Source organism: Danio rerio, chromosome 5 (genome assembly GCF_049306965.1).
Source record: "Danio rerio strain Tuebingen ecotype United States chromosome 5, GRCz12tu, whole genome shotgun sequence".
Taxonomy (NCBI): Eukaryota; Metazoa; Chordata; class Actinopteri; order Cypriniformes; family Danionidae; genus Danio; species Danio rerio.
In genome coordinates this window covers 67,225,253-67,251,134 of record NC_133180.1, presented here as the reverse complement: position 1 = coordinate 67,251,134, position 25,882 = coordinate 67,225,253, and the positions used below count along the sequence as shown (strand labels likewise).

General features: G+C 32.9%; 1 protein-coding gene, 1 long non-coding RNA gene and 1 other non-coding gene across 10 annotated transcripts in view; 1 reads left to right on the top strand and 2 right to left on the bottom strand.

The window, feature by feature from the left end:
- Window positions 1–1,008: 1,008 nt before the first annotated feature.
- On the bottom strand, window positions 1,009–5,426 carry si:ch211-209a2.1. 3 transcript variants are annotated; one of them, NR_170255.1, is made up of 8 exons: window positions 5,377–5,426; window positions 3,780–3,838; window positions 3,518–3,555; window positions 3,260–3,327; window positions 2,805–2,862; window positions 1,655–1,721; window positions 1,381–1,417; window positions 1,009–1,146 (listed from the first exon to the last, which is right to left on the bottom strand). It is a non-coding gene; the product is annotated as a si:ch211-209a2.1 (long non-coding RNA). The 3 variants fall into 3 exon arrangements; NR_170254.1 differs by having other exon boundaries at window positions 1,009–1,417; NR_170256.1 differs by lacking the exon at window positions 1,381–1,417.
- On the bottom strand, window positions 2,937–3,071 carry LOC137495809 (small nucleolar RNA SNORA18). The gene has a single exon (XR_011015789.1). It is a non-coding gene; the product is annotated as a small nucleolar RNA SNORA18 (small nucleolar RNA).
- Window positions 5,427–6,413: 987 nt separating the features above from the next.
- Window positions 6,414–25,882, top strand: part of si:ch211-209a2.2 — a 140,970-nt gene continuing 121,501 nt past the window's right edge. For all 6 annotated transcript variants that reach the window (XR_012406435.1, XR_012406434.1, XM_073951554.1 and 3 more), the window contains exons 1-7: window positions 6,414–6,625; window positions 7,407–7,502; window positions 10,455–10,618; window positions 21,223–21,306; window positions 21,575–21,674; window positions 21,762–21,824; window positions 25,060–25,222. Coding sequence is in view for 4 of the 6 variants with exons in the window: in XM_073951554.1 (XP_073807655.1) it covers window positions 6,509–6,625; window positions 7,407–7,502; window positions 10,455–10,618; window positions 21,223–21,306; window positions 21,575–21,674; window positions 21,762–21,824; window positions 25,060–25,194 (759 nt within the window). In the remaining 2 variants the exon portion in view is untranslated. The remainder of the gene's footprint in view (window positions 6,626–7,406; window positions 7,503–10,454; window positions 10,619–21,222; window positions 21,307–21,574; window positions 21,675–21,761; window positions 21,825–25,059; window positions 25,223–25,882) is intronic.

Below are 25,882 nucleotides of genomic sequence, written 5' to 3'. Positions count from 1 at the left end.
AGTAGATTATAATTTAATTTTTGGGAGAATTGTCCAGTTAAAAGGGAACAAAAATTGAAATGTTGGAAACATGCAACCGCTGATTAGAGCCAAAATCTATACATTTCGGTGGAGAATGGCCAAAATGATTGCAAAGTAAACCAATTGAAGTTTTAAGACTGTTAAAAGTGATTAAAATAATTGAATTTGTTAACCGTTGATAAACTCAAATTTGAAAGTGAGCCTTTTAGGTTCTGTGTAGTTTAGGTTGCTGTAATTAATTTTGTTGGTGCCTGCACATGTCAGTAATCATAGGGAAAAAAAAAAAATGTCTCCATCTATGCAAAGGTTTTCCATTCCAACTGATCAGAGAACAGAACCACTTATGTGGGTATTGGGCCAGTACAGACCCCTTTAAAATGAATGTTGAAGTAAATTGTCACAGACCCTGTACACAGTTTAGAACAGGGGTGGGCAAACTCGGCCCGGTGTCCTGCACAGTTTAGCTCCAACTCTAATCAAAACACCAGCTTATAGATTTCTAGTGATCTTGAAGACACGGAGATGTGTTTGATTAGTGTTGGAGTTAAACTGTGCAGGACACTGGCCCTCCAGGACAGAGTTTGCCCACCCCTGGTTTAGAAGGTTAAACAGTCTCAGTTACAAAAAAAAAAAAAAAAAGAAAAACAAATTACACAAACTTGTGTAAAAAAAAAATTCACAATTTGCATATTCACAAATTTGATAGAAACAAATTTTTTTTTACAAACAAATGTGCTTAAATATTTGAGGCCTACCAATGACTTCCATGGTTAGGAAAAAATATTATGGAAGTAAACCATTGCTGGCTTCTAACATTGAATATTCAAAAAAGAAAAAAAAAAAAACCTTAGCATGGAAGCACATGGAGTAGTTTTATTCGAGTGAACTACTACCCCCCATAAATATTTATAAATAAAACCTCAGACTTCAAATCTTTAGTTTGCATCAATTGCACAGAGTATGATTTGGTTAAAGAATAAAATAAAGTACAACATTATGACAGGATCTTTATTGTATTAATTACTACATTAAATGGCACACAAACACTGATACATTACTTTATCAAACCTATATCGCCACAAAGGAAGGTTTATGGCTTCCAGTACAGCCCAAACTTCTCACCAGCTGTTAAAAACAAAGTAAAGCGGCGTTCAGATTTAAAATGCCAATACAACAGGTTTGAAACAGTTTACAATTAAAACAGTGTTGCCCTAAAGACAGCAAGCATCTTATGTAGCAAAAAGACCTGCAAAAGGTCTCACAGGGCACTGATGTAGGATCACTGCGTTAAGGATCGCCAGTGATGAGAAGTGGCTGACCCCCTTTGAAAGTGATCCAAAGATGTGGATTGGCTCTCACCTTCTTGGAAAAGCCTGGTTAGGAAACGCTTTCATTTCTATATATATAAAAAAAAGAAACCATTAGAACTGTATAATCACATTTAAGAGCATTTTAAAAAGGGGGACTGTTCCTAAGAAACCCCAACAGCATTGAAACTGAAGTGACTCATTAGGATGGGTTTTAATTTTTGGTCACGTCCATAGCAAGTCAGGAACAATGCATCCCAAATGCCTTGGTAAATGACCAGGTATATCACACTCATGCAACTGGGAATTCAAGACAGAAGGCTTACTTTTCAAACTGTAGAACTGCGCAAGATTGAAGACCTCCATTCCTTCTTTAGTCCTGCCATATGGGAGCTGTGGGCACAACACAAATGAGGCAGGATTACCAAGACATGCAAAAGTATTGAAACAATGATATTGCTTCTTAAAAAAAAAAAGAAAAAAAGAAAAAAAAAGAAAAGAAAAGACAGGTCACCGTTTGCACTTTTGCTCTCAAGAGAGCAGAAGAGCACAGGGGGTTATATATGGTTTAGAGAGGAACATGGTGGGTATGCAAGTAGCATCACAATACTAACAGACTCCTTCCACAATTAATGGTGTGCAAAAACCCATACAATTAATAACGATTCAAATAGATGAAGGCTGCCATCGCTATATTAAGTTGTTACGATTAAGGTTAGTACAGATTCGGCTTTAACCATAAGAAATGCTAAAATGATTTTTACATTTAGTTTGAATCTAAATGATAAATTTGAATTTTAATCTAATAAAATTTAGATCGACCTAACCAGTTGCTGATATACACAATGTAAAAGACATTGATTTGATTACACAAATCAAGAGGGATTCAAATCTAATTTTCTGTTCAACTAAATGTCAATTCAAATCAAATATTGGAGAACCACAAGTAACTCATATCACCTTTAAGTAAATAAAGTACGCAAAGAATCAAGTATCTTCACAATAAATGGTCTAAAAGTTGATGGCATTTTAAAATGTACAATAGGCCTATTTTTTCTGTAATTCACATAGTAACAGATTTATCATTGCAAAGTTTGCCATTTAAGCAAGGAATTTCAACATTTAGAGTTAACAAGTCAATTTTAATGATTTATTACTAAAAAGTTAAACCAGATTATTAAATAGGATAATTCTCAAATAAGAAAAATTGGATAACTTGCCAATATGAAAATTAATTTGTGATGCAAAGAATTTGTGGAGTAAACATTACAAAGAGGGTTTAAAGAAAAGAGAATTTAGGACGTCTTGTCTCGGCCACTGCCAGGACCCAACAACAAAAATGCAAGGTCCATTAAGAGCAGGTGTCGAGGTTCTCTAGCACTGGCATTTGAGCATTCAGTCAGACATACAACTGGATGCAGATACCAACAGTGCAGGCTCGCATCATTTCTAACAGGCATATTTGGCACTACAAACCTCCAACAGTCCTCCATCAGCATGAAAACGGGTGCGGCACCATCTAGTGGACGTTCATCTGATCACACAGAGAGTGGAAATTTACAGATGAGCTGTTGCTCAACAAATTAAGGTACATCCTTTTATCTAATTGAATGTACTGCAGTGTTTTTCCCACAAAGCTAATGAAATTAGCAACATGGGTAAAGCGATACTACAGACTTTATCTTTGAGGCATTTCCAACGACTAAGCCCTACTGAGAGGGGCCAGTCGGGATAGACCTCAGATTTCCCAAAACACTGTAAAAATTCCACACAACTTCATGTTCTCGCAACAAAGTTGACAAATTTTTACAAATGTAAGTGGATTATTCATTTGAAATAAGTAGTTTAACCAAGAAACAAAAATAGACTATGAATTATGAAACCAAAAATGTGATGACAAATTTAAAAAGCTAATAAGCAGTGACGTTTACCTTTTAGGTTTTCTTAGGTTTAAGTTTATGAATACTCCCAGGTCTGATACCATTTCCCATTCTGGTGCCTGAAAAATTATAACACGTATATAAAACATTTAAAAAGACAAAAGCACATGCATATTTTAAATGCACACTTAAATGTGTACATGTTCAGAAAGGCAAATCCTCTTTCATGGTTTTTAAGAGCAGTTGAACATTTATGCCAATCATCATTACAAAGCTTAACCCCAATTTAATATCCCAATAAATTCTTACCTTCAGTTCACAGGAGGACCTGAAATGTCACCCGAAACCTGTAAGTAAATAGAATTTAGCCACTTGCATAAAAATAAATAGGTAAAATTCCTGTAGTAATGTCTCTTCTCATTAGTAACACTGCTATTGGAACAGCACAGCAGTGGGTTGCAAGAGAAGGGAATTGTACTTTTTGCACTGCACTAGTTCCTAAGCCCACTAGGACTAGACAGTGACTAGTACTGTGCATTTTACTTTAAGAAACAATTTAAAAAGCACTCACCATATTGCATATGTTTGTTATGGTGGCCTTCAAACGACATGGTGAGATTACAGAATTCCCTGGTGGAAGAAAAAAACAACAACATTAAGCTTCATAGGGTCCTAAATTATTGCCATGTAGAGAATATTCCAGGCCTCATTGTCATCTCTGCAATGGGGTTTACAGTGATGAAAGCAAACCTGGCGTTTTTCTAGCCTTGCAGATTGAGGAACTTGCTCTATTTGAGTAATTCCAGTTTTGAAATTCTGCTTGGCAATCTCTGGCCCATCAACAGCCAAACACACAGAGGTAAAGTTGGATTTATTTACGCACATTCATTCGAATATTTGGTCTGAAAATACACACATTACTTCACAACATCTGCCCTATTTAATTGACTGAATAATGTTGTACTTTGATAGTCATTGGCTGCTAATTTGATTTCACCATTTAGAATTTTGTAAAGGATAATTTTAGAAAAGTTTACTAAGGAAAAACTCCAAATGTGTGAATATAGAACCAACTTTAACCCAATTACTCACCACAAAATATTAAGTCACCATCTAAATCCCAAAACAATAGATCAACACATCTTCATAGGATAATTGATAACCTTTTTCGATCCATTTTAAGTGTCGACCACTGCAGTTCAGAATTTAACAAAAGTAATGAGTAAAATTAAATAAACACTACAGCACAATGCTTAAAATTATTGTCACAGTTTCTGCATGTTTTATGAAGCTAGTTATCAAAAAAACCCAACAACTAAGATTAAAAAGATTAATACATTATGCTTATGAAAATTTAAGATTAAATTTAGTTAACACAAGTTTAGTTAACATTAAAAATAACAAAACCATTAAATGCACAATTTATATTCAGAATTTAATGAAAGTAAAAAAAAATGTCTTTTTAACTTTTAAAAACAGAACTTTAGAATCAAAATGAACAGTACATAAATATGCTATTGCAAATAAACATTACATTAAGATTTTAACTCACTTAAAAAAAGGAAAAGCAATAAATCTGTTCTCAAATACATTGACACTATTAAAAACACGTTGCATGAACAAAGGCAATATTTTAAATTATAACTGCTTTTTGGAAAAAAATTACTTGAAACAAAAGAAAGATTTTCTATTAGGCAAGTTTTGTGATGGCATTCTGCTGTTTTTTTCAACACCCATACATTTATGAATAAAAAAATCCATGTAAATGAGCAAATTAAAAACATATTTTGAAAACAGCATTTTCATAAATTTTTTTATTGTAATTTTATATTTATTTGTTTGACAAAAAACGGACCATACTACAATAAGTGTATAAACGCAATCATTAAATATAGGAGTCCTCTCTTTATAGAAAACACAATTTTAAATATTATATTATGTATATAATGCAATAAACTATATAATATTATATTGGTAATGTAATACACCAATATTATGCTAAAACTCAGCAGCACAATTCTACCACGTGGGCTACAATTCAAACCGTAAAGCAAGACTTTGCGTCAAACTTAGCTGTGCTAATAAGACAGCAAACTAATAAATAAAATATGACTAATTCATAAGATAAACGAACGAACAAAACTGAGGAAGGGGAAACGACGAATTACCAAGTTTTCAGTCAGACGCCTTGAAACTCTGCACGCTCTCCCAGACAGAGTGGAGCTGAGAAAGACACCGGAAGCAGTACGGCACATTTTTATACCGACTGCCTGACTTTGCGACATTTTACGGCCACATGAGCGTTTCTGTGGTAACCCTTGAAGTAAACCTGAGTTTTTGCTAGATCAGTTACACATTTATGTCAGATACGGGGTTTAGAAGTCTAGATAGGATACAGTTGCGGAAATCCACATCGATAGCATTATTTTTGTAACACTGTATAACATTATTAATATTTTTACAGTACGGTGACGGTTAGGTTTAGGGTGGCGGTAGGCGTTAATAAAATGCAATTTATTGGGTAATTTATTAAATAGCATAAATAATACTCGGTACAACTACTGTTTTTACATTACTGTGTTGATTGGGTTTACGTTTGGGATAGGGGTAGACGTTAATAAAATACAATAAATGGGAAATTTAATGAATCATATATATAATTCTCGTCAACTTTCGATTTTTTTTGTTACAAAAATGATGCTGTATCCTATCCAGACTTTACCGTTTTATTATTATTATTATTTTTTAAATAAAATAAGAATAATCTATTGTTTATTTTTGTAACTGTGTAATTTATTTTTGCATCCAAGTAAAACAGATATTACACGCAAGATGAATAATTTTCATATGCATGTGTTTTTATGCCAGCAATAAGAAGATAAATAATATAATTTTTACTACAAAAATTTAATACTACAAAAAAAATACTTTCTTAAAAAGCGTTTGACTAACACACACGCACAATAACCTTGACAAACGTTTAATATATATATATATATATATATATATATATATATATATATATATATATATATATATATATATATATATATATATATAAATATATAATAAATAAAAAAATTCACAGGACATAATTGTCCACCAAAATATCTTAAAAACCTTTTCATTATCTTTAATTTAACAGGCAACCTTAACAATTATTAACGCGTATAATGTTGTATTACCGTTAAATATACCGTTAGTCACGTGACCACACCAATTTCGCGTCGGTTAAATAACGTTATACAAACATTTCGCTCGACAGTTAGACTTAGTGATTGACATAATTCTATTTTCACCATGGGGAGTTGCTTTTCACGAAAAAAGAAAAAGATCCCTGATGAATCCTACAGATTTTGGGCTGCAGTAGCATCTTCACTTCGACTCGGCTGGCTTGGGACGACAAATGAAAGGGCGGTTAGTGTTAGCAAGTTAAAGCGACTCTTTCTGAAACGAAAACGATAACTGTTATGTCGAATGTAGCAAATAAGTTACTTGAAAGTCAAAGCTTGAATCAGGCCCGGATTGGCTAATCGGGAGGACCGGGAGAATTCCCAGTGGGCCGGTCCGTTTTTTGGCCGCGAGGGCCGGTGTCCCTAGTTCCAGAATCTTTTGCTCTCAGCAGTCACACTTTTTAAAAATACTTTATTTATTTACTTGACCACAGCCTTCTTATTCATTATTTTACCGCAGCTCTGCTCTTTTTATTTATTTTCTCGGAGCCTCGTGAGCAGGGTGCAGCCTGCAGGTTAATGATGATATAACTAAATAAGTCACCATTTAATGTACAGCTGTTGTGGTACAGTGGTTAGTACGTTAGATTATGACGCGGCCAACCTGGGTTCGATCCTTGTCTGAATAACAATTTTTTTTTTTTCATTTTTATTGTTAAGACATAATACTGTAAGGGTTGTTGAACATTTGAAGTTCTAAAAGAGCTGTTTTCTCAAAAAAAGACGTGATAGTGTAATTAGAAACTGAATTGGAAATAACCTTATTTTAATATAGTCAGTCGTGAACTGAGGTGGGCCGGTCTGAGGCTTGAAACTCCAGGGCTGAAAAACAGTCCCACTCCGGCCCTGGCTTGAATCAATAATTACGTATGGGTATTGTACAAGCAGTTTCTTGTTCAAGCAAAAGTGTCACTGACAAGTGTCACTGACACATTTTATGTTTGTTTGTTTTTATCTAACGCTAGGAGATTAAAGCATGTCAGACTGCTCTTTTCCCTTATCTGTTGAGCTCATCCGCTATAGAAGAAGATTTTCTTGGCTTTGAGGAGCATCTTATAGAGGTAATTCATATCTGGAATGTTCCCACTTTTATTATCTGCTACTTTCTTGTTGTATAAGTTTCTTTCTGTCACTTGTTAGTGTCAGTTCCAGTTTAAATCTAAACAGTTGTTCCCAAAATGAAGTTGGAATACTCTGTTAGTTCTGCACTACAGTTTACTGTTATCACATTAGTTCATCCTCACAACACTTAAAATGCAGATCTTTTTTTTTTTAACCCATTAACTGTCCCACCAGGAAAAAAAAGTATTGCATTTCTTATCTCCTAATGTCGCTATTATGGCAAAAGCGATTCATACATATACTATGAAAAATCTGACCCATTTATTTTAAACATAATTAAAATTAAGCATTTTTGAATACTAAATATTATAGTTTAATCAATAGTTTTTTTCAAGTATGCCGTAAAATATTTCAGATGCTCATTTAACGTTTTCTTGTTTTTGTTTTTTACAATAAAAAAACCCTAAATCAAGTGTAGTAGTGCAACAGGATTATGTTTGCCTGATTTTTTTTTGTAAACCAACAATGCTGTGTGTGTAAAAAGTTATTTAAATGACTTTAACAGTCATTATTTAAAGCTGTTAAAATATGGTCAACCATTTGATAGAGCAGGCAGTTAAAGGGTTAATACTTATTTGTTCCATAAAACTTTCACAATTATGTTGCTCATAATAATAGTTATATCTAGTCTCTCTCTCTCTTTACATGTTTGAAAATTAAAAAAAAATAAAAATCATCTTGTATGCGCAGTGGCAGTGGCGCAGTAGGTAGTGCTGTCGCCTCACAGCAAGGTCACTGGTTCGAGCATCGGCTGGGTCAGTTGGCATTTCTGTGTGGAGTTTGCATGTTCTCCCTGCATTCACGTGGGTTTCCTCTGGTTGCTCCGGTTTCCCCAACAGTCCAAAGACATGTGGAATTGGGTAGGCTATATTGTATGTAGTGTATGAGTGTGTATAAATGTTTCCAAGAGATGGGTTGCAGCTAAAAGGGCATCCGCTGTGTAAAAAACCTATGCTGGAGAAGTTGGTGATTCATTCCGTTCATTCCCCGTATTAATAAAGGGACTAAGCTGACAAGAAAATAAATGAATTCATCTTTGTTAAATTGTTTTAATGTTATAATTTCTTGTGCATACAATTCACTTAAAAAGCTTACAATTTCAAAACGCATGAAAAGATAAAAAATCATTTCAGTTTGTGTGTTTGTTGGTATAGCTTGCAAAAAACAGAAATGTGCGCACATCTAAAAAAATCTTGAAGGCAGGTGCACGATCAAAAAACAAACATAAGTAGCAAAAGATTCAAAGTAAATCGGCACACTGCCACTTTAGGTCTCAAAAAAAATTTATTTGTCAAAATTACAAAAGCACTAACCAACTGTGCTTTTGTAATTTTGACAAATAAAATTTTTTTGAGAGCTAAAGTGGCAGTGTGGGGATTTACTTTGAATCTTTTGCTACTTATGTTGGTATAGCTGACACTGTTTGGAGTGATATAAAATTACGCTAAATTAAACCCATATAAAACTTTAAAAGATAAGAAGCACCAGCCAAAATTTAGTCGCACCCACCAAATAAATGAGCACTGTTACCACAAGTGTTATATTAACAGATTTATTGCATTTGAAATTAACACTCGCGCTGCTTGATATCATACTGGTTGTCATGAATGAACTGAGTAAACGATCATAATAACTGTGATATGTTCTCACAGGTGGAGTTTGATATTACACAGATAATATTGACATACAACTTATTATTTGCATACATCATCTTAATAGCAATAGCTTATACATATAACTTATTAGCTTTTACAATAGCAATAGTCTTTACATGAGCTGAAATATTAGTTGAATTTAGTGAATGCAAGCCTATTTGCAATAATGTACTCTTTGTGCAATTTTACACATAGCTGCCACTCAGACTGACAACATTTTGGCGATTAAATGAGGGATTGAACAGAACCTCTTCTGCTTAAAATATGTAGATTCAGTGGCAAACACTGTTACCTGCAAACTCTGTGTCACAGACTTTGTGAATGGCCTTAGTTATTTTCATAGCGGACTTTAACCCAATGGAAGTCTGTTATCCACTCTTCGAAAAGTGTAAATTCACTACATGATCACTAATCAAATGTGCCATTATTTGTAACTTTAAGTGGTTTCTAAAACACAATTGGTCAGTGTTGTTTTCATTCTTTCATCTTCAGTGCTTTACATTTTTGTGGATGAGCTCCCTGTCATCTGAAGGCAGAATGCTTTGACTGAGTAATGGACAGCTGATATTAACCAATCCATTTGCATTCAGTTCTAGAGCAGTGGTCTAATAAGAAGAGCGCAAAGGCAAGGCAAATATTGCAGGATTTGTTTACTGCAGTAAGTTAGCATGACAGCTATTTCAAACTATTCCTGAGTGCTGAGTTTGGTGTCTTTAGGTGCAACGACGCACTCTGCGTGAATGTTTCCTAAATCGGTCCATGTGGGGAACATTTTGACCTGCACAAATGCTCGCAAACACAAAAACACATACAGGTATTTAAAAAATCAATAAGTATTTTAATACAATTAACCTTTGTTAAAGCTACGATTATTAAAATGTCTTGTGCCAGTATACTTTAAACTCTCTTAAAAAGCTTACAGTCACCAAACCAACAGAATGACGTCACTTGCATAGGAAGCATGGGTGCCTGAGAGTGCAAGCCTGAAGGTGCAAGTGCAACGCTGCAGCCAGACCCTTCTCCACCAAACACATGCAACTCTATTATGGTTGAACTTTGCAGTGACATCAAAAATCACATCTTCCAAACTGTGGTGCCTGTTAACTATAATTTCGACTCGGAAATTTAGTGTAATTTTTATAATGTATTAAATCATTATGTGATATTACACATTTTCCAGTGAGCTTAATGTGTTCACATACCCTCAATTTGTGTTTTTTACTTATTTGTTCATAGGGTGCTGATATCTCGAGTTGTGATGATCGCCGTCGGACAGCTTTGCATGTGGCAGCAGCGCAAGGTCATATAGGCGCTGTTCGCTTCTTGCTGCAGCATGGAGCAAATGTGCATGCTTTTGATTGCAATGAAGAAACTCCTCTTTTTGATGCCATACGCTGCAGGTATCAAAGCATTTGTTCCTGCTACACAAACAAAACAATCTAAGACATGGGGCTGCATGATATTGGAAAAATCAGACATTTGCAATGTTTTTGCTATATATACACACTTGTATCACTTGTACCCCAATGGGTCATGGAGGAGCAATCGGTTTACCTATCTACTGTTTCCTCGGCGCTCTCCTCATCATCATCACAGTTCTTTCCTCCAGCGACAATGCAACTCTTAACAAACATTTTACTATGTTTATTTCAAAATTAACTAAAAAACACATTACTGTGCAGGTTGCATTACTTATATCATACATTCATGCACAGAATTAAACAAAGACAGAACCACTCAATGAATACTTTTAACTGCATATCTGAGTGGCATCAGAGTGAAACATCATGCGTTGTATCATATTTAAAAAATTTCCTTTTATGACTTATGATAATGAAACATGTAAATTAGCTTGTACATTTTTATATGTTTATATTTTTGCCATTTTTAATTTAAAAAGTGACAGTTTTATTTATTTAGTACGTGAAAAAAATTACTTGAATAGACTATAAAAAAAGTGATTTCAGTGTTTTTTTTTCCAGCTGTGGTGGCAGGCCTTTTACACAAATCTACCAACTACCTATGGCCTTATTTAAATGATAAATGGAGAAATGTGGTGAGCGCAGTATTACAAGTCGTGATCGCATTTATGTAATACGGGCATGCAAATCTCTCTGCTTGCGCGACGATTTCCTCTGCTCGTTCACAAAACTTCTTGCCTGCCCACTCAAATACATGCTGCTCAAGCGCAGATCTTCTTGTGCGCTCTCAAATAAACACTGTTGAAGTGCGATTTATGTAACAAGTATGTCTCCAACAATTATTAGATTTGCTAGGAATATTTATGAATTTCTCCTACAGACCTACAGAGCGGCAATAATGCGTCCTGAAGTAAAGTGAAACGGCTATAAACTTCAGCAAGATAAAGTCATTGTATGCAGAGCCATAGACCTTTATCTATAAAATATAATCATGGAAACTGTGTTCATCTTAACTGAAAGCTATGTCATATTAGCTGGCCTCATGCATCACGCACTTGTTAGTCAGTCAGCATGTCACCTTAAAGGGTTAAACAAATAACGCACAGCACTACTACGATTACAGAAAAAAACATTATAATTCATTTACCTTTTAATGTTTTGGTGCGATTATAACCCGTTATTAAAAACAACAACAACAACAACAACAACAATGACTGAATATTTTAAATGAGATGCTGTAATGTAGCCATGGTGAGATGAATTTTGATGTGGCGCTCTGCCGTGGAAGAATGAACATAGCGAAAACCATGGATTTGTGCTACAGTAAACACATTTTTCTGTTTACCCAATGCGGAGCTGTTTCCCTAAAATGAAAATCTTAAATTACTAAATTGTTCTTTGTTTTCCTGACTTTTATTTTTTACTTTGAATTTACCGTTTATGTTAGCAACATACAATACTTGATATAGCTGTTTTGAAACATAATTTTTTTTGAACAGTATTAAAATAAAAAAATAAAAATACATTTTTGGAAATGGGCTGTTTTAACAAGTCCCTATAAAGTTATATGTAGGCCCACACGGAATCTGCGCACGCAGAATTCCGCAGATTTTCCGCAGATTTTTCAGCAGAATTCCGCAGATTTCTGGCGATTTTTAGAACATCATTAATTCTGTTTATTTACTTGAGTAAATGTGTAAATCTGAATTTATTCAGTTTTTATTCAGTAATTTATTATTTTTTATTTAATATATTAAGGTTTTAGTTATGATACTCGCTGGATACACCCAAAATAATTCCGCAGAAATCCACAGATTTTTACCAAAATTCTCAGCAGAAATAGCAAAAAATGTCCGCAGATTCCGTCTGGCCCTAGTTATATGTCAGAAACATACCAGAAACATACAGGTCCTTTAAAAAAAATTAGCATATTGTGATAAAGTTCATCATTTTCTGTAATGTACTGATAAACATTAGATTTTCATATATTTTAGATTCATTACAGACAACTAAAGTTGTTCTAAGCCTTTTATTGTTTTAATATTGATGATTTTGGCATAAAGCTCATGAAAACCCAAAATTCCTATCTCAAAGAATTAGCATATCATGAAAAGGTTCTCTAAACTAATTACTAACCTAATCATCTGAATCAACTAATTAACTCTAAACACCTGCAAAACATTCCTGAGGCTCTGTCAGAAACATATATGTCCACATATATGTAACATAAATGTCAGAAACATATGTCACATGTATGTCAGAAACATATATGTCACATATATGTCAGAAACATGTCACATATATGTCAGAAACATATGTCACATATGTGTCCCATATATGTCAGAAACATATATGTCCCATATATGTCAGAAACATATATGTCACAAATATGTCAGTAACTTATATGTCCCATATATGTCAGAAACATATATGTGACATATATGTCAGAAACATATATGTGACATATATGTCAGAAACATATATGTGACATATATGTCAGAAACATATATGTGACATATATGTCAGAAACATATATGTGACATATCTGTCAGAAACATATATGTGACATATATGTCAGAAACATATATGTGACATATATGTCAGAAACATATATGTGACATATATGTCAGAAACATATATGTGACATATATGTCAGAAACATATGTCACATATATGTCAGAAACATATATGTCCCATATATGTCAGAAACATATATGTGACATATATGTCAGAAACATATATGTCCCATATATGTCAGAAACATATATGTGACATATATGTCAGAAACATATATGTGACATATATGTCAGAAACATATATGTGATATATATGTCAGAAACATAAATGTCCCATATATCTCAGAAACATATATGTGACATATATGCCAGAAACATATATGTGATATATATGTCAGAAACATAAATGTCCCATATATGTCAGAAACATATATGTGACATATATGCCAGAAACATATATGTCCCATATATGTCAGAAACATATATGTCCCATATATGTCAGAAACATATGTCACATATATGTTAGAAACATATATGTGACATATATGTCAGAAACATATATGTGATATATATGTCAGAAACATAAATGTCCCATATATGTCAGAAACATATATGTGACATATATGCCAGAAACATATATGTGATATATATGTCAGAAACATAAATGTCCCATATATGTCAGAAACATATATGTGACATATATGCCAGAAACATATATGTCCCATATATGTCAGAAACATATATGTCCCATATATGTCAGAAACATATGTCACATATATGTTAGAAACATATATGTGACATATATGTCAGAAACATATATGTCACATATATGTCAGAAACATATATGTCACATATATGTCAGAAACATATATGTCATATATATGTCAGAAACATATATGTCACATATATGTCAGAAACATATATGTCACATATATGTCAGAAACATATATGTCACATATATGTCAGAATCATATATGTCACATATATGTCAGAAACATATATGTCACATATGTGTCCCATATATGTCAGAAACATATATGTCCCATATATGTCAGAAACATATATGTCACAAATATGTCAGTAACTTATATGTCCCACATATGTCAGAAACATATATGTCACATATATGTCAGAAACATATATGTCACATATATGTCAGAAACATATATGTCACATATATGTCAAAAACATATATGTGACATATATGTTAGAAACATATATGTCACATATATGTCAGAAACATATATGTCACATATATGTCAGAAACATATATGTCACATATATGTCAGAAACATATATGTCACATATATGTCAGAAACATATATGTCACATATATGTCAGAAACATATATGTCACATATATGTCAGAATCATATATGTCACATATATGTCAGAAACATATATGTCACATATGTGTCCCATATATGTCACATATGTGTCCCATATATGTCAGAAACATATATGTCCCATATATGTCAGAAACATATATGTCACAAATATGTCAGTAACTTATATGTCCCACATATGTCAGAAACATATATGTCACATATATGTCAGAAACATATATGTCACATATATGTCAGAAACATATATGTCACATATATGTCAGAAACATATATGTCACATATATGTCAGAAACATATATATGTCACATGTATGTCAGAAACATATATGTCACATGTATGTCAGAAACATATTTGTGACATATATGTCAGAAACATATATGTGACATATATGTCAGAAACATATATGTGACATATATGTCAGAAACATATATGTGATATATATGTCAGAAACATAAATGTCCCATATATCTCAGAAACATATATGTGACATATATGCCAGAAACATATATGTGATATATATGTCAGAAACATAAATGTCCCATATATGTCAGAAACATATATGTGACATATATGCCAGAAACATATTTGTCGCATATATGTCAGAAACATATATGTCACATATATGTCAGAAACATATATGTCACATATATGTCAGAAACATATATGTCACATATATGTCAGAATCATATATGTCTCATATATGTCAGAAACATATATGTCACATATGTGTCCCATATATGTCACATATGTGTCCCATATATGTCAGAAACATATATGTCACATATATGTCAGAAACATATATGTCACATATATGTCAGAAACATATATGTCACATATATGTCAGAAACATATATGTCACATATATGTCAGAAACATATATGTCACATATATGTCAGAAACATATATGTCACATGTATGTCAGAAACATATATGTGACATTTATGTCAGAAACATATATGTGACATGTATGTCAGAAACATATATGTGACATGTATGTCAGAAACATATATGTGACATGTATGTCAGAAACATATATGTGACATGTATGTCAGAAACATATATGTGACATGTATGTCAGAAACATATATGTGACATATATGTCAGAAACATATGTCACATATATGTCAGAAACATATATGTCCCATATATGTCAGAAACATATATGTCCCATATATGTCAGAAACATATATGTGACATATATGTCAGAAACATATATGTCCCATATATGTCAGAAACATATATGTGACATATATGTCAGAAACATATATGTGACATATATGTCAGAAACATATATGTGACATATATGTCAGAAACATAAATGTCCCATATATCTCAGAAACATATATGTGACATATATGCCAGAAACATATATGTGATATATATGTCAGAAACATAAATGTCCCATATATATCAGAAACATATATGTGACATATATGTCAGAAACATATATGTGATATATATGTCAGAAACATAAATGTCCCATATATGTCAGAAACATATATGTGACATATATGCCAGAAACATATATGTCCCATATATGTCAGAAACATATATGTCCCATATATGTCAGAAACATATATGTCCCATATATGTCAGAAACATATATGTGACATATATGCCAGAAACATATATGTCCCATATATGTCAGAAACATATATGTCACATATATGTCAGAAACATATATGTCACATATATGTCAGAAACATATATGTCACATATATGTCAGAAACATATATGTGACATATATGTAAGAAACATATGTCACATATATGTCAGAAACATATATGTCACATATATGTCAGAAACATATATGTCAGAAACATATATGTCACATATATGTCAGAAACATATATGTCACATATATGTCAGAAACATATATGTCACATATATGTCAGAAACATATATGTCACATATATGTCAGAAACATATATGTCACATATATGTCAGAAACATATATGTCACATATATGTCAGAATCATATATGTCACATATATGTCAGAAACATATATGTCACATATGTGTCCCATATATGTCACATATGTGTCCCATATATGTCAGAAACATATATGTCCCATATATGTCAGAAACATATATGTCACAAATATGTCAGTAACTTATATGTCCCACATATGTCAGAAACATATATGTCACATATATGTCAGAAACATATATGTCACATATATGTCAGAAACATATATGTGACATATATGTCAGAAACATATATGTCCCATATATGTCAGAAACATATGTGACATATATGTCAGAAACATAAATGTCCTATATATCTCAGAAACATATATGTGACATATATGCCAGAAACATATATGTGATATATATGTCAGAAACATAAATGTCCCATATATGTCAGAAACATATATGTGACATATATGTCAGAAACATATATGTGATATATATGTCAGAAACATAAATGTCCCATATATGTCAGAAACATATATGTGACATATATGCCAGAAACATATATGTCCCATATATGTCAGAAACATATATGTCACAAATATGTCAGTAACTTATATGTCCCACATATGTCAGAAACATATATGTCACATATATGTCAGAAACATATATGTCACATATATGTCAGAAACATATATGTGACATATATGTCAGAAACATATATGTCCCATATATGTCAGAAACATATATGTGACATATATGTCAGAAACATAAATGTCCTATATATCTCAGAAACATATATGTGACATATATGCCAGAAACATATATGTGATATATATGTCAGAAACATAAATGTCCCATATATGTCAGAAACATATATGTGACATATATGTCAGAAACATATATGTGATATATATGTCAGAAACATAAATGTCCCATATATGTCAGAAACATATATGTGACATATATGCCAGAAACATATATGTCCCATATATGTCAGAAACATATATGTCCCATATATGTCAGAAACATATATGTCCCATATATGTCAGAAACATATATGTGACATATATGCCAGAAACATATATGTCCCATATATGTCAGAAACATATATGTCACATATATGTCAGAAACATATATGTCACATATATGTCAGAAACATATATGTCACATATATGTCAAAAACATATATGTGACATATATGTAAGAAACATATGTCACATATATGTCAGAAACATATATGTCACATATATGTCAGAAACATATATGTCAGAAACATATATGTCAAATATATGTCAGAAACATATATGTCACATATATGTCAGAAACATATATGTCACATATATGTCAGAAACATATATGTCACATATATGTCAGAAACATATATGTCACATATATGTCAGAATCATATATGTCACATATATGTCAGAAACATATATGTCACATATGTGTCCCATATATGTCACATATGTGTCCCATATATGTCAGAAACATATATGTCCCATATATGTCAGAAACATATATGTCACATGTATGTCAGAAACATATATGTCACATGTATGTCAGAAACATATTTGTGACATATATGTCAGAAACATATATGTGACATATATTTCAGAAACATATATGTGACATATATGTCAGAAACATATATGTGATATATATGTCAGAAACATAAATGTCCCATATATCTCAGAAACATATATGTGACATATATGCCAGAAACATATATGTGATATATATGTCAGAAACATAAATGTCCCATATATGTCAGAAACATAAATGTCCCATATATGTCAGAAACATATATGTGACATATATGTCAGAAACATATATGTGTCATATATATGTCAGAAACATATATGTCACATATATGTCAGAAACATATATGTCACATATATGTCAGAAACATATATGTCACATATATGTCAGAAACATATATGTCACATATATGTCAGAAACATATATGTCACATATATGTCAGAAACATATATGTCACATGTATGTCAGAAACATATATGTCACATGTATGTCAGAAACATATATGTGACGTATGTCAGAAACATATATGTGACATGTATGTCAGAAACATATATGTGACATGTATGTCAGAAACATATATGTGACATGTATGTCAGAAACATATATGTGACATATATGTCAGAAACATATGTCACATATATGTCAGAAACATATATGTCCCATATATGTCAGAAACATATATGTCCCATATATGTCAGAAACATATATGTGACATATATGTCAAAAACATATATGTCCCATATATGTCAGAAACATATATGTGACATATATGTCAGAAACATATATGTGACATATATGTCAGAAACATATATGTGACATATATGTCAGAAACATATTTGTGACATATATGTCAGAAACATAAATGTCACATATATCTCAGAAACATATATGTGACATATATGCCAGAAACATATATGTGACATATATGCCAGAAACATATATGTCCCATATATGTCAGAAACATATATGTCACATATATGTCAGAAACATATATGTCACATATATGTCAGAAACATATATGTCACATATATGTCAAAAACATATATGTGACATATATGTAAGAAACATATGTCACATATATGTCAGAAACATATATGTCACATATATGTCAGAAACATATATGTCAGAAACATATATGTCACTTATATGTCAGAAACATATATGTCACATATATGTCAGAAACATATATGTCACATATATGTCAGAAACATATATGTCACATATATGTCAGAAACATATATGTCACATATATGTCAGAATCATATATGTCACATATATGTCAGAAACATATATGTCACATATGTGTCCCATATATGTCACATATGTGTCCCATATATGTCAGAAACATATATGTCCCATATATGTCAGAAACATATATGTCACAAATATGTCAGTAACTTATATGTCCCACATATGTCAGAAACATATATGTCACATATATGTCAGAAACATATATGTCACATATATGTCAGAAACATATATGTCACATATATGTCAGAAACATATATGTCACATATATGTCAGAAACATATATGTCACATATATGTCAGAAACATATATGTCAAATGTATGTCAGAAACATATATGTCACATGTATGTCAGAAACATATTTGTGACATATATGTCAGAAACATATATGTGACATATATGTCAGAAACATATATGTGACATATATGTCAGAAACATATATGTGATATATATGTCAGAAACATAAATGTCCCATATATCTCAGAAACATATATGTGACATATATGCCAGAAACATATATGTGATATATATGTCAGAAACATAAATGTCCCATATATGTCAGAAACATATATGTGACATATATGCCAGAAACATATTTGTCGCATATATGTCAGAAACATATATGTCCCATAAATGTCAGAAACATATATGTGATATATATGCCAGAAACATATATGTCAGAAACATATATGTCACATATATGTAAGAAACATATATGTCACATATATGTCAGAAACATATATGTCACATATATGTCAGAAACATATATGTCACATATATGTCAGAAACATATATGTCACATATATGTCAGAAACATATATGTCACATATATGTCAGAAACATATATGTCCCATATATGTCAGAAACATATATGTCACATATATGTCAGAAACATATATGTCACATATATGTCAGAAACATATATGTCACATATATGTCAGAAACATATATGTCACATATATGTCAGAAACTTATATGTCCCATATATGTCAGAAACATATATGTGACTTATGTCAGAAACATATATGTGACATATATGTCAGAAACATATATGTGACATATATGTCAGAAACATATATGTGACATATATGTCAGAAACATATATGTCACATATATGTCAGAAACATATATGTCACATATATGTCGGAAACATATATGTCACATATATGTCAGAAACATATATGTCACATATATGTCAGAAACATATATGTCACATATATGTCAGAAACATATATGTCATATATATGTCAGAAACATATATGTCACATGTATGTCAGAAACATATATGTGACATGTATGTCAGAAACATATATGTGACATGTATGTCAGAAACATATATGTGACATGTATGTCAGAAACATATATGTGACATGTATGTCAGAAACATATATGTGACATGTATGTCAGAAACATATATGTGACATGTATGTCAGAAACATATGTCACATATATGTCAGAAACATATATGTCCCATATATGTCAGAAACATATATGTCCCATATATGTCAGAAACATATATGTGACATATATGTCAGAAACATATATGTCCCATATATGTCAGAAACATATATGTGACATATATGTCAGAAACACATATGTGACATATATGTCAGAAACATAAATGTCCCATATATCTCAGAAACATATATGTGACATATATGCCAGAAACATATATGTGATATATATGTCAGAAACATAAATGTCCCATATATGTCAGAAACATATATGTTCCATGTATGTCAGAAATTTATGTTTATATATGCCAGATAATGAGATGAGTTGGTTTAATGCACGTTATGCTCAAAACACACACTTTTCTCATTAAGACATGTGTTAGGGTTGCAGACCGTATTTTTCCGTCCTTAAAATAGCAAAAGTGGATTTGGTCATGTCCTGAATGTTTTTTCTAGACTTTGCACCTAGATCATTAAAATAATGCCCAATAGGTTCAGACTTAGTGCTAACTGAAGTACTAAGGGTTTTAATTGTCATTTAAATTGCCCTATTTAAATCAACAGGAGTTTGGAGGTGGTGAAGCTGTTACTTTCTGCAGGGGCAGTTTTGGACAAATCCACTGAAGAACTTGGAATTCAGATGTGCTGGTATATGACATTATGTTTTAAAACTGTATATAAGCCTGTAACGTCATAGTAATAATTGTAGCCATCTGTAGTTCTTGTTAATTGTTTCACATTGTAGATTAAAGATAGAAAAGAGACTGTGCCTCACTTGTTCAAACTTGCATTATTTGCTTTTTGTTGTTTTTAGTCTACGTTTTACAGTTTGGTTGTAAAATGCTTTGTGAATCTTCTTCTTGAAAGGTGCTATAAAAATAAATATTACTTACTGTATATGCATTGTGCTTTTCAGTCTTGCATACCTTGGAAAATCAGAAGAGATGGAGGCGTGGAAGGCGGCTGGAGTCAGTTTTAATGTTGCTGATGCTCATGGTCGAACTCCCCTGCATGTGGTGAGATTTTCTTAGAAATGAGGAGTAATTGTTGTTTCTATTAAGAGTATATAAGCTTGGCTCATCTTCCTTCATGTGCTTTCACAGGCGGTGTGCACCGATCAACCTGAAATGGTGAAGTTCTGTATCCACAATGGATCAGATCCCGAGGTATGGATACAAAGGAATTAGAAGCAATGATTTGTATGGCAAAAGACTGGACACATGTATTCTCTAAATATTTCTATTATTAGTCATCAAAACCTGGGGTTTAAAAAAAAACAGGTCATTCATGTATGGGGTGGGGGAATGGCTGGTTTGAGGGCTCAGTCCTCAATGAGGGTATAATAGCTAAAAAAATATCTAATTAAAAAAACATTTTTGACTAATAGGGTAAGGTTGTATACCAAACCTATTGCAGTATTCCACTGTATTGCATAGATGGGTATAAAATTTGAGCACTGAATCAGCAAAATAGAAAACACAAACACAAACAAACAAACTAACAAACAAACAAACACATGTGTATTTATAAATAATTGTATTTTATGATGATGTTTTTATCTAACCTTTACATTAGGGGAAAACTGATTGCCCTTCATGACATTTTGAAATTGACATATATGTCATATATCATTCGATCATTAAGTAAAGAAGACCATGCTTCTCTACTGTAAATATGTCAAAACAATTTTTGATTAGAAAACATTTTTGATTAGCTAAACTTTTAATTTAGACATCTTTAAAAGACAATTTTCTCAATATTCAGATTTATCTTGGCCAAATATTGTTCCAGCCTAATAAATCTTACATCAATGATTTAGCACTATTGAAGAAGCAGGAACCAGTATAGACCTTTTTCATGGCTGCTGCATGGAGGGCGCCATAGCGACCAGCGTCTTCCGGTAGAATGCCAAAAACTTCCGTTTACAGCGTGTACGACTGGTAATTTGCGCTCCGAAAATGGGTTTCAATAACGTTTTTAATGGATAACAGAGTGTTTTTGTGACACATAACTTCGAAATGTGTCTGTTAAAGCCATTATAATCTGTCACGTGTGGTTCAAGCGCGTCAGAAATACGAGAAAAATGTGCTCCTAGTTTACGTGTCTGCCGTCAGAAATACAGTGTGTGAGTGCGTTCCCGGTCTGTCAGCTGTTAGCTCAGCGGCTCTTTAACACACACACACACGCACGCACACAGAGAGAGAGAGAGAGAGAGAGAGAGAGAGAGAGAGAAAGAGAAAGAGAGAGAGAGAGAGAGAGAGAGAGAGCGCGAGCAAACCAGAGTACTGGCATGAAACTTAACAGGTATGAAAGTCGTGCAATTTACAAAAATGACCAATAAAAGTCTGTTATTGATACTCTGCTGGCTGATTTGCTGTTCATTCTAATCGCGAGCCGTTTGTGTTTTATTTTGTGTGTTGTTTTTACCAGGGTTTGTGTTTTTCTGTCATTTCGAAATGACACTAGCCTATATTTTCACTTTGTCACAGTTATTAAATCAGTGTGTCAGTGGCACAGTACAGGCTACTTGTGTGTGTCAAACATTTTGGTGAATTACATTTGTTTGGGCTGGCTATATATTTGAAATAAAGAGAAAATGTTGACTTTAGCGATGACAAGGCTTCATTTAAACTGCAGAAGATGCCGTCTGACAACAAGGGGAAAACGCCTCACAGCAGCTGTTTTCCATCCTATTAGATCGCATTTCTTTAAATGATCAGTCCAGGAAATGGTGCTGATAGACAACAGTATTAGTTCAAAGAGGATAAAAGCAGGTAAAATAGATTAAAACTATCGTTTCAAAGCTGTCCAAATGTGACGGTTTACACGCATCAGCTGCCGACCGGAAGTTCTTCGCATTCTCCTTGCGCATACACGCAAAGCATAATGGGTTATTTTGCGTTTAAAAAAAAAGGTCTATACTGCTTAGAAATGTTCTGTCTGAGCATTATTTGAGCGCACTTTGCTTTACTGGTAAGCATGTGTGTCGATGCTAGGGATGTAACGGTATTGTAAATACCGTCATACTGCAATATTAATTTTTTTCGATATTACCGAAGTCGCATGACTCGGTAAAACTATAGGTCTTCTGAGAAAATTTGCTCAGGCGAATGAAGCGAACGGGAGGTAGCAAAAACTAAAATTCCCATCAGCCCATGCTTGACTATCATCCCTTGCGGTCTGTTGTCGCTACAGATCCAGTAATGCGGAAATGGAGTGTGCTGCTAGAAGCGGGGATGAAAAAGAGCTGAAAAACTCTAAAGCGGGTGTTGTCGCCGCGCGCGTACTGAATAGCGGTGTTGTCGCGCGAGTTCTTATCAGCTGTGTTGTCGCGCGAGTTCTTATCAGCTGTGTTGTCGCGCGTGTACTGAATAGCGGTGTTGTCAGCACACTGTTCAGATTGATGCAGACATGAGACCTCTATCTTACTCATGGTTTGTCCTCTCAAGTGGGGGAAAGACAATGCACAACGTTACCCACTGCTGTCAACCTGGGCCAAGTCATATCTCTCTTGTCCCAGAAACCTCAGTCCCAAATGAGAGTTTTTTTTTTCTGTTGCAGGGGACATTGTAAATGCCCAGAGATACCAGCTTTTACCAGATTTTATTTATATGATAATTTTCCTTTAAACCCATCTCTATCTAAGTGAGTGAGTGAGTGATTAAATGTTGAATGTGATGAGTTTTCAACAATACTAAATTGAAACTTAATATTTTTTTACATGGTTTAATATTTTTTTGTTATTAAAATTGAAGTTCCTGTTTCAAATCTTACAGATAGATGGCTAATTTGTATGTCATTGACACTTTTGGCACTTTTTTGGAGTATTTTCATAAGTTTTGTTTTTTCCTGTAAATGATTCAATAAATACCGTACCGTGACATTCATACCGAGGTATTACCGTACCGTGAAATTCTGATACCGTTACATCCCTAGTCGATGCAGAAAAAATCTATATGGCCTTTGTATAGTGCATTGAAATAAATGGTTTCATAGCGCAGTGTTTTCTGCATCCGGTATGTTCTGCAACTGTTATGCAGTCTACAGCTTGAGAGAAACTGAAAGTAGCACGTTGGACAGTGGACAGTGTGGCATCCCTAGCTAATTTTCTCATGAGGTGCCTGCTGGCATACTTTTGCAGTAGATTTGATTCAGTTCTCATACATTGACTATGTAGGTTTTCTTTTTTCTTTTTCACTCGTCTATTTTAGCAATAGTAAATTAAATTAAAAATGTATTTTGTTGGGAAAGTCACTCTGTACATTTTATGTTTGAAGAAAGCCAGAGTTCTCGAAACTTTTCACTTTTGGTACTTAAAGGACATAAAAGCATCACTATATCTCTAAACATTTCAATGATTTAAAAAAAAACCCTTTGTTTCAATCTGTTCTGAAATAACAGCAAAGAGACGGATTCAACAACAGGCCTATAGACGATGCTGAGAGACTAGGCTTACAGCACATGGTGGAGCTGTTGACTTACCAAGCCCACCAGCCCACCAGCTCAGGCCACAGATGGATGAAAAGTCCAGAATAGTGAGGACCAGCAGGCATCTTGTGAAAAGGTTCAAAGTTTGTCACTGGATTTTACAGACGACATTTGTTTAATTTCAATGTTACTAAGGATAGAGAAACTCTTTTGTTTTAGATATTTTGGAACAACAAAATAGGTTACTAAAACAATAAAACCATCTTTGCATTATTACTATTTTTAATCACATCTTAAGTTTTCTGGGTTTAAAAAACAAAGTTAAAAAGACAATACTTTCTTCTATTTTGATAGTAATCTCAAGACAAATAAGTTCTCAGTTTCAGGAGTTTTTCCACTTTGTGTGATATGGGTTTTCAGTTCTGAACATAGATAGCTTAATTTGCCATGTAAAAAACACACACTCGACAGTACATTTAATACTTGACCATTTTTGATAAAAACTTAAAAGGCACCTATGGTAAAAAAACTACTTCACAAGCTGTTTGGACGGACATATGTGTAGGTATAGTGTATAGACCGTCATATTGGGGTGATAAACACACACAGTTCCTTTTTTTATTGATTGACAGGCGCATCACCTTATCCTCAGTTTGTTGTTTCACGTCTGCCATCTATGGTCAAAGCGATATCACTAAAGGAACACCCTTGCTCTATTTTTAGATGTAAGGCTCATTGGGCTCAACACAAGATCAATATTCTATACATTATCGCTCTAATCTGAATTATTGTTTGT